Consider the following 10,019-nt stretch of genomic DNA (forward strand, 5'->3'; position numbering starts at 1 on the left):
CGAAACGCGCCAGTCCTTCTGGCTGAGGAAGGGGCAGGAGACAGGTGCCTCCCCACACGCTCTACTGCCTCAGAGTTTCTGCCGGCCGACCGGCCACCCCTCTGGGGTGAGGGGGGGGCGGGACGCTGCCTTTCCCACAGGAGCAGCCGCCTCCGCAGGGTCATGCCTGGACCGGCAGGAGCCTCAGCTTCTGGCACAGGTACTGCTTGGCCCCCTCCACGCCGCTCACCCTCTCCAGGTCCATGTAGGGCAGCTGCGTTGGACGAGAGGACAGAGGCCGGCAGTCACACTCCTCACACGAGTGGCGCTGCCGAGGGCTGGGGCCAGATCCACCACACCCAGCTCAAGACGAAGGAAGGGCGTGGGGTCCCCCCTCCAGGACAGGGCCGGGCCCACGGGCCCACCCACCGAGGCTTCCGGCATCCTTCCCCGGAGGCGCCTTCCCTCGACAAAGGAGGGAAAACCCCGCTTACCTGCAGCAGGTTGTAGCCCAGCAGGCGGAGATGCCGGTCGCGCATTGCCCGAGAGCCCACCAGCACAGCCGAGCCCTGGCAGTAGTGCCACTTGTCGTTGACAGACAGCACCACTCTGGGCGAGGAGACAGAGAAGCGTGCTGCCATGGGGGGGGGGCTCGGCTCCTCCCCCAACATCCCAGCCCCACCACGGAGGGTTCTGGGAACATATGGGGGCTTCATGCTCCCAACTGCTTCAGCTAGGCAGAGCCAGGGAGTGGGGGGGGGTTGGGGTGACACAGCAGCAGGTAAAGACCTCTCCCAGGCACTGGGTTGGTCCTTGAGAGCACAGCCACCTTTGGGCCAGGCTGGGGCCAGGGGGCGGCCCCCAGAGCCAGCCCAGCACTGCCTGCTCCTTTCATGAATGCCTGAGAATCGTTCACACAGGCTGCACACACACCCACTTCTTCCTCAAGCTGCCGGGCGCTGAGCCCCGTTTCCCAGGCAGCAGCTCATAGAAGAAGCGAGCTGATGGCTTCCCGGAAACTGTACGTGTGACTGAGCAGAGGTGACTCTGCCCTCCAAACACCGCTGGCTGCACCACGGCACCTGCCTTCTTCTGGGCAGCAATTAGTTGACCAGGAGAGAAACAGAGGCAGCCAAGAGCTTGGGGGAAAGTGAGTTACTTGAAGCGATGAAGCAAGCGGCTGATAGCCCCCCCACCCAAATCCTTTGCTAAAGGTTCAAGATCCCAGCAAATACCTGTGGATTTCCTCAGCTGCCTCTGCTCCGTCTGGTGCTGCTCCTGGGGAGGGCGCTGGCGGAAGAGGTTGGCCCTCCGTTGGCAGGTGCTGCTGGGGCTCAGTGCCCAGGGTGTGGGTACGGAAGCGGGTGGTGAATTCAGCTGTGCTGCACAGAGAGTCAGCCGGAGAGCTGCCCCTTGTGGCGGGGCTGCTCAGTACAGGTGCGCAGGGCTCCTCCCGCAGGCGACAGACACAGCCCTGGGGGGCCAGTGAGGGTAGTCTCCCCTCTGGCAAAAGGGGGCTTCCCGTCAAGCGACTGCCCAGCCCCTGCGGCTGTCGGGAGAGTGGCCCCCTCAGCGCAGCCCAGGGAAGGGTCTGGACAGCAGGGGCTACAGCCTGGGAGCAACGTGGGAGTACAGAGCCGGAAGGGGAGATCTGGAGCAAGAAATCTACCAAGGGAGAGAGAGAGAGAGAGAGAGAGAGAGAATGACAAGGCCAGGCAGACCACGGGAGGAAGTTGGGCCGAAGAAGGATCTGCCCCCCACAAGGCCCCTGGCAAAACAAAATGCGGGGGAGGCAAGAGGCCACAAGAGGGCTGTTAAAACTCCTAAGGTTTAGTTAAAACTAAAACAAAGCTTTGAAAACCTTAAACTCTAGACATCGGTCATCAAACTAATTTTCTGTGAGGTGGGGGGGGGGGCTGAGAGAGCTGTGACTAGCCCAAGGTCACCCAGCTGGCTTCATGTGTAGGAGTTGGGAAACCAACCCAGTTCACCAGATTAGCCTCCGCTGCTCATGTGGAGGAGTGGGAAATCAAACCCGGTTCTCCAGATCAGACTCCACCGCTCCAAACCACCGCTCTTAACTACTCCACCACTACATAATAAGAAAAAAGGAACAAGGGTGCATTCCCCAAGGAGGCCTTTGGAAGGCACAGGGATGCCCACAATTGAGCACTTCCAAGGGAGCCACACCACCAAGCGCCAGCCAGGGCTTCTAAGCAGCACCTCTGCCTATGCAAGGCTCGGGTAGGAGAGCCAGTTCCCTTCCCGGCCTGTTTTCAGGCTTCCACAAAAGTTTGCTTTGCCGCTCATAGAGACTGTGAGCCAGACTGGACAGACACACACACCCCTCGCTCTGATCGAGCAGGGACTTGGCCCTGGCTTGAAAAATGTTTCTGAGGCCAAATCCGGCCCAAATGAAGCCAGCCAGCCGTCCTCTCGCGTGTCGGAGTGCCACCGTTCCCTGACCCGGCACTGTTTCCCTTTTCAAGATGGCTCTCACCTGCGCAATATCCTGGGGGCAGCACCTCATCCTGCCGATAGCCTTCTTCCCCCACAAGCTGCCGGAGAGCCTCTGCTACCAGGCCTTTGTAGCTGGGGAAGGATAGGGGCAGAGGGGAGTCACCGGAGCAGAGACCCAGAAGGCAAGAGCCCTGGCACAAAGATGGGCATTGTGGCCAGGGACGGACGGACTGAGAAAGGGAGCAAGACCACACCTGGGTCAGGCACCTAAAGCACCCACCAACAACTCCCCCACTCCAGAACGTCCTAATGATTCTAAATACCTCTTGCTAAAAAGATGTGGATGCTGTGAATTGTTCCCCTTCTCTCTTACGTATTTTTATTTATAACATTTCCCACCACACTTAGGGTCTCCAAAGGTGACAAACAATAAAAACATTAAAGCAAGATTAAAATACATATAAATATGTAAAAACAATTAATACCAAACGCATAAGTGGTAGTAGGGTCAGTGAGAATCAGCGAGGGAACAGCGGAGAAAACCGCTGGCAGAAGACAATGGAGAGAGGAGAGAGACCAATCTCCCTGGGGTTTCCGAGCCAAGAGAATCTTTGAGTCTCTCTCCATTCCTCCTTGTATCTGAAGAAGGGAGCTTTGACTCTTGAAAGCTCATGCCCCGAAAATCTTGGTGGTCTCCACGGTGCTACTGGACTCGAATCTAGCTGTTCTATTGAAGACCAACACCAGGATCCTCTGAAACTATCCGCCAGTTCAATGTCTATCTTCTCATGAAAAAGGACATTCTCTAAACAACCAAGGAGCTCACCCTGAAAGTGCACATGATCACCCCCTCTCCCGGGCCGGCCCTTCTCACCTGTACTTGTGGTTGGCCTCGTCAGCAGTGAGAGCACCGTCAAACATGCAGACACGGAACCGGGGGTCAAGGCGGGGTCCGTCGTATTCTGGGACCTCCAAGGCAACAGCCACATCCAGAAGGGAAAGGTAGCGGCGCACAATCAACCCACAAGGGCTACCTGTGAAGGAAAGGCACGTGAGAAGTTAGCCCATCTGCCACAAATCAAGCCAAAAAGGAGTCGATACATGAAAGCCACCCCTCCCCCCCACAAAAAAATACCCAGAATATATTTCTTCCCAGAGGACTCCCCCCCTCCATTTTTTTCAGGAAAAATTAAACCATTTGGAGCACTGGAGGGGGGGAAACTATGAAATATTTTCTTCTTTTGTAAGGAGTAAAATGCTTAAGTGAAGGGTTTTCACACAAAATGCAAAGCATGAAAAAGACTGGACATCTTCAACTTTTCCAATAAAAAAATTCACAATTTTGGTGAACGTAGGTAAAAAAAACTTTTTTTGCTTAAATGTAAATAATTTTTGCAACAATTAATATGTAGTAAATGACAATAAAATTAAAGGACTCCATGTTTTCAATGTTATCAAGTTTAGCTTCATAGCCAAAGATGCTAGTAGTCCTACTGTATGAGAGAGATTTTGTCCAACAACACTTTCTCTGAATTTCTATGGAATCATTTTTCATTTTTTCCTGCCTCTCAAATGACAATAATTAAAGATATACATGAACACATGAAGCTGCCTTATACTGAATCAGACCCTTGGTCCATCAAAGTCAGTATTGTCTACTCGAACTGGCAGTGGCTCTCCAGGGTCTCAGGCTGAGGTCTTTCCCATCATCTACTTGCCTAGTCCCTTTAACTGGAGATGCTGGGGATTGAACCTGGGACATTCTGCATGCCAAGCAGATGCTCTACCACTGAGCCACAGCCCCTCCCCTAATACAATTTGCAACTCTTGGGTATACCTGCAATTTTTGTACTTCTAAATTCCATAAATATGCCAAATAGTACAATTTTTTATGCTAAGTGGTAAATGATGCAATTCATGTTGCTCGACGCCCAGCCTCATGAGGTCAGGAAGTCTCCCCCTGTACCAGCAGTCCACAAACTATGCAAAACTGAATGATGCAGAACATTTTAAAAAGCAATAGGGTTACATTATAGTGCTTAGTTCAGGAAGATGTTTTAATAAAGAAAATGGGACTGTGGACTCTACTACTGTGTATCGTAGGTACTGTTTGTTGCATTCTCCTACTATGCAGTTTCTATAATTTAACATGTCATGCTAATACTTATGCTTTATCTCAGCTTTCTACTGTCCTAATCCTATTACATTGTTTATTGGATGTTTGCACTGACTTATACTGCTTAATGTGCCTTGGGTCTTAGTGAGATAAATAATGTAAATTTTAAAAAGCTTAGGCTTGATACAAAGGCATCTAAAATATTTCAATTCCCCCCACTCCCACACACATACACAATAATCCTTTCCCTCCCAGGGCTCCAAAATTCCCAGAAATTTCACACCAGCAGGAAGACCCTCCCTGAAGTGGCTGCCCTGCTCCCTTCCCACACTTACTGGTGACGTTGCAGAGGAAGCCTGGAGAGAAGACCCTGTGCAGGACAGCCACAGGGAAGTGGCCCAGCTGGAAGAGGGACATCAGGATGTTGACGGTGGCCAGGGGAGAGGCGGCCGTCTTCTGCAGGAGCACAGACTCCAGCTGAGGGAAGAGCTCCGGGTGGTTGGAGGGCCGGTAGTTTGTGCGGCTGAAGGGGAAGACCAGCTTCTGGATCACCTGCAGCGGCGGGAAGCAAGAGGGAGGCCTGGACTCGTCTGCTTAATTGCCTGAGGCCTGAGCGGCACCTTTGCTACCCCGTGGTCCGACGGTGGGCACTATGCTGGCCTGGGCAATCGGCTGCCCACATTGTGTTCTGGGACCCTATCGCGCTGCTCACGTCATCTGCACAGCAGGGTGACTTTCGCTGCGCCTGCCCGCATCCTGCCAACCACGTCCCATCTCAGCGCACAGCAAATAAGCCACACGAACCAGACTCCCCGCACCCCCAATTTGAAGAAAAGGTTGTTTTTTATATGCCGACTTGCTCTACCGCTGAAGGATCGAACCGGCTTACAATCCCCTTGCCTTCCCCTCCCCACAACAGACACCCTGTGAGGCAGGTGGGGCTGAGAGAGCTGTAAGAGAGTTGTGACTAGCCCAAGGTCACCCAGCTGGCTTCATGCGGAGGAGCGGGGAACACGAACCCGGTTCCCCAGGTTCGCCTCCGCCGCTCCCGTGGAGGAGGGGTGGGGAATCGAACCCGGTCCTCCGGGTCAGAGCCCACCCCTCTCTTCCCCGCCCTGGAGGGGGGGAGGCGGGGGGGAGGCGGGGGGGGGGCGGCGTCCGCCGGGGCCCACCTTGGCGTGCAGGTGCGGGGCGCGGGGCAGCAGGAAGGCGGCGACGGCGTCGAGCAGGAGCGGCTGGCGGAGGCGGTGGCGCGCCACGTACTGGGCGATCAGGGCCACGGTGGCCGGGCTCAGCCGCTCGGCCTCGCCGGGGAGCCAGCCTGCGGGGGGGGGGGGAGGAGGAGGAGGTTCAGCGCCGCCCTCACGCGACCCCCGGCTCCCCCCGCGCCCGCCGCCCTCCACCCACCGGCCATGGCGCGGGCGAAGGCGGCCGGGCGGCGCTGGCAGAAGGGCGGCGAGCTGAAGAGGGCCCGCAGGGCGGCGTCGCCGGGGGGCCGGGCTCTCGGGGGGCTCCGCGCCCGCAAAAGCTCCAGCAGCCTCTGCAGGCCGGGCGGCGGCGGCGGCGGCGAGGGGCCGTGAAGGAGGGCGGCTGCGGCGGCGGCGGGACGCGGGGCCCGCAGGAGCCGCCGGAGCCCCAGCATGGCGGGCGGGCGGGGAGGGGGCGGCCCGCTGCGCCTCAGGCCCCGGCAGCTCCCCGCGACGCCGCCATCTTGTTTCCCGGCAGGCCTCGGGCGCGGCAGGAAGCCAGCAGGCAGCACTTCCGCCGCGCCAGGCGGCCCCGGGGAAAGGAACGCACGAGCGCCCCGCAGAGGTAGCCGCTGGCACTGCACCCTCGGAGGGCGCCTCAAAGACCAGCGGCAGGAGAGGGGTGGGGTGGGGGTGCGGAGGGCCAAAGGGCCGGACACCCCCCCCCCAGGGCCCCTCTCCAGAGGGCCGACAGCTGCCCCCCTCCCTTTCCTTCCCTGCCGGCCACAAACCCACAGGAGCCACTTCTTTTCCTTCACAGTTGCCTCTTTAATGGTAAAACACGCACTGGTCCGCTCAGGGCCCCGGTGCCTCCCCCACCGGCCGGCCCAGCACTGTGGAGGGGGGCCCCCACCTGAGCCTCAGGCGACCCACCGGCTGGCAACCCCCGAGGTCACCCAGGGTCACAAGGAGGGCCTCAGAGCGGCCGGAGGGGATCCCGAGTCCGATGGCCGCAGGGCATTCTGGACGGAGCCCTCCTCTTTGTGCCAGAAGTAGTCTCCCCTCCCGCACACACGTTCCAGGATGGGCACAGCGGCTGGGGTGGGGACGGAGCCTTCTGCCCCCAGGCACTATCTTCGGTACACAGCAAAGGCCACAAAGCTGAAGACCAGGGTGAGCCCAGCCAGGCAGGTGGTGGCCGTGGCCGTGAAAACGTGGCGGTACTGCATCTGGAAGTACCACAGGGCACCCAGCATCAGCACAAAGAGCGGCACCATCAGGCTGCCCACGTTGAGGGCGGCGTGCGCGTCTGCATTGGCGGCATTGGCGTGGGCGCCGGCGGGCACGGACGGCGATCGGTGCTGCAAGATGTGGCAGTGCAGCACGCTGTTGTGGGTGAGGCGCAGGGCGCTCAACGTCTGCGAATCGTCCCGAAGCAATTGTCCCTGGTAGATGAGGCGCACCAGCTGCTCCTGGCCGGGGAAGTGGGCCCTGAGCAAGGGGGGAGAGAAGGAGGACCCCCGTGAGGCAGGCAGGCAAGAAAGTCGGGAAAGGCAAAGGCAAACATCTCTTCACCCAAGGAGGAATGGAACGGTGGAGTTCTCTGTCAGAGTAGTTCATGATGGCAGTGAGCAACAATGGCTTTACAAGAGGACTGGGCAGATTGATGGAGGAGAGAGAGGCCCGTCAGTGGCTTCTAGCCATGGGGACTAAAGGGAACCTCCACATTCAGTTGACCTCTGAATCCCAGTGCCCGGAGGCAAGACCAGAAGAGGCCTTGGCCTCTCTGCCCTGTTTGTTGGCCTTCTACGGCCACAGTGCGATCAGATGGATCCTGATCCAGCGGAGCTCTTCTGGTGTTCTTATTATGAGGCACCTCTGCCATGTGAGCCCTCAGCTGGGGCCTGAGTCTGACAGAGAACTCCACCGCTCCAGACTTTGGAACCCACCGCATCAGAGAAACAACGACCTCCACAAAAGGGGGCCCGGGGGTCTGAGGCCGTGGCACGCCTGGGGGTCTCAGGCCATGGGACGGCTACGATGAAATCGCGTCTCATGGCCAACCTTTCAAGGTCCTGTAAACAACTGTTTTGGTTTGCTGTATTTATTAGTCAGTATTTAGAACATTTTTATTCCCCTGACCTCCACAAGGCAAAAGACGGACAGTGATCCCTCTGGTGCAAACCAACGGCAGGCTGCTCACCTGCCGGCCATTCTTTTCATGCAAGGGTGCTGGGGCACTGAGCGCCAGTCCCTTGACCAACAGCATCTGACTCTAAACAGGAAATAGCACAGGCTCCATCCATGGTCTTGCTCTGGAGTCTCCAGACAACTCACGCCAAACTGTTCTACTAGAGCAGAAGCTTCTCTAGACCGGAATACCCTGAAGTGGGAAGTGGCCCGCCAAATGACAACAACGCCTTCCTTTGCGGCTGGGTAGGTGGACACGGGCAAGCCCCTCACCCTTTGTTGAGGATCTACACAGCTGGCCAAGCCTTCCTGGATCCTCAGAGGGCACTCTGGGCCTTTGCGGCCTCCTCTTTTCTAGATGGTCACGCTGCCGCTCCCCTTCTCCTTTGTGCTGGCATCATGGCCTTGTTAGGGTTCCAATCCCAGTCCCCAAACCAGCATTGGAGGGTAAGTGGTGGTCCTTGCAGGGGCCCTATTCAAGTGTCAGCCAAGAGAGCCTGGGACCGGAGGAAGCAAGCATGCACTGCAGAGTCTGGGTGAGAAGAGGCCTGAAAACAGGGGGACCGGGGGGGGGGGGGGAGCGGCTAAGCACCAGCCTCTCAGTGGCGCACGCAGCCAGCAGCCGTGCTGCAAGGGCCCCACTGCCAGCCAAGAGACCCTCTGGGATGCCTCACCTTTTCAGGGCTCCCACGGTGTCCTGGGGGCGCACCCGGGCCAGGCGCTCCGTCTCATTCAAGAACTTCAGTCTCAAGAGGATGGTGCCGCTGCCGCCGTCTGCTGGGAGGCTATCGGAGGGGGCGCCTCCCCCCACAGGGGGCGGGGGGCGCTCCAGGGAGCCAAGGCCCGCCCTGTGCCGCAGCTCTCCAGTAGGGCTGTCTGGCCCGTCCGGTGCGGCCCCCACTGCGGGCTCTCCCTCCTTGACCGGCCGCGCCCCGGCCCCTGGCCCGCTCAGCCCGTCCTCCTGCAGGCCCTCTGCCCCAGCCTGCCCTGGGGCCAGAGGTGGGGTGGCTGCAAAGACGGGGTCCCCTCGCTCCACGGTGCGTGTCGAGAACCAGGCCAGCGCCAACACCAGCAGCACCGACAGCAGGCCGAAGAGAACCGTCACCTCGTCCCCCACGCCCTCGATCAGAGCCATGGCTGGTCGGCGTGGGTGTCGCTGGCCTGGGGAGGGCAGAGAAAGGGGCCCGTGAGGCCTGGCAGCAAAGCCCTGAGTGCCCCCCCACACACACACACACACAGCACACGGCGGGCGCTCCCGAACCAACCAAGGGTACGGCAGGTGGAGGGTTAGGGTGCCAGCCCCATAGAAAACCCAGGGACCCCCCCTCCTCCGCTGCGCCTCTGCCGGGTGCCCGCCCCACCCGGGGGGGGGGGGCCACGGGCGAGGGCAGACTGCTTGATGCACCAGCCTCCCCCCCCCCGGCTGAACGGGCACAAAAGTCTGGCAGGGGCCCCCCTCGGATGCGCCCCCACCCCCAGACACACACACACACGGTGCTGCTGTCCTCAGCCGGGGCTTCTCGTCCTGCGCCCAGGGGAGGGGAGGGGAGGGGAGGGGAGGGGAGGGGAGGGGCCGGAGAACTCTTGACCCTGGCGGGCGGGGCGGCCCAGGGCCGGCAGGAGAGTCGCGGGGGGCGGGGGCACCGGCTCGCCCTGGGCCCCGTTTCCGGGCAGCCCGCAAGGAGGCCCTGAAGCCCCCACCTCCCCTGCCCCCCCCACTCATCCACCCACCCGCCCGCAGGCCCGGCGGCTCTCCGCGCCAGATGGCACCGCCGGGGGGGGGGGACGGGACGGGACGGGGACGACCTGGGGCTCCCCCACCCCACTCGCTGCCTGATCCCCGCCCCGCCGCCGCCCGGCCTAGCCTACCTCGCAGGGCTGCGGGGAGAGCCCCGAGCAAAGCGGGCGCGGCGGCGGGGGCGCAGGGGGCCTGACCCCCCCGGGGGGGCGGCCAGGCGGCGGCGGCAGTCGCGGGTCCCGCCGCCCCTTCACCCGCGGCCCGGGCGTGGGGGGGGGGCTGGGAGAGGGGGGTGGGATCAGCCCTGGCAGACCCCCGCCTGCCTGCCTGCCTGCCTGCCTCTGCCGGT

General features: G+C 60.3%; 1 protein-coding gene across 1 annotated transcript in view; it reads right to left on the reverse strand.

Annotated features, from left to right (window-relative positions):
- TMUB1 (transmembrane and ubiquitin like domain containing 1) overlaps positions 1 to 9,067 on the reverse strand; it is a 70,377-nt gene extending 61,310 nt beyond the window's left edge. The window contains exons 1-2 of the mRNA XM_056857786.1: positions 8,607 to 9,067; positions 6,870 to 7,233 (exon numbers count right to left, since the gene is read on the reverse strand). Of these exons, the coding sequence (XP_056713764.1) occupies positions 6,873 to 7,233; positions 8,607 to 9,067 (822 nt within the window). The 3' untranslated portion in view covers positions 6,870 to 6,872. The remainder of the gene's footprint in view (positions 1 to 6,869; positions 7,234 to 8,606) is intronic.
- Positions 9,068 to 10,019: the final 952 nt, after the last annotated feature.

The sequence above is a fragment of the Euleptes europaea genome, chromosome 11, assembly GCF_029931775.1.
Source record: "Euleptes europaea isolate rEulEur1 chromosome 11, rEulEur1.hap1, whole genome shotgun sequence".
Classification (NCBI taxonomy): Eukaryota; Metazoa; Chordata; class Lepidosauria; order Squamata; family Sphaerodactylidae; genus Euleptes; species Euleptes europaea.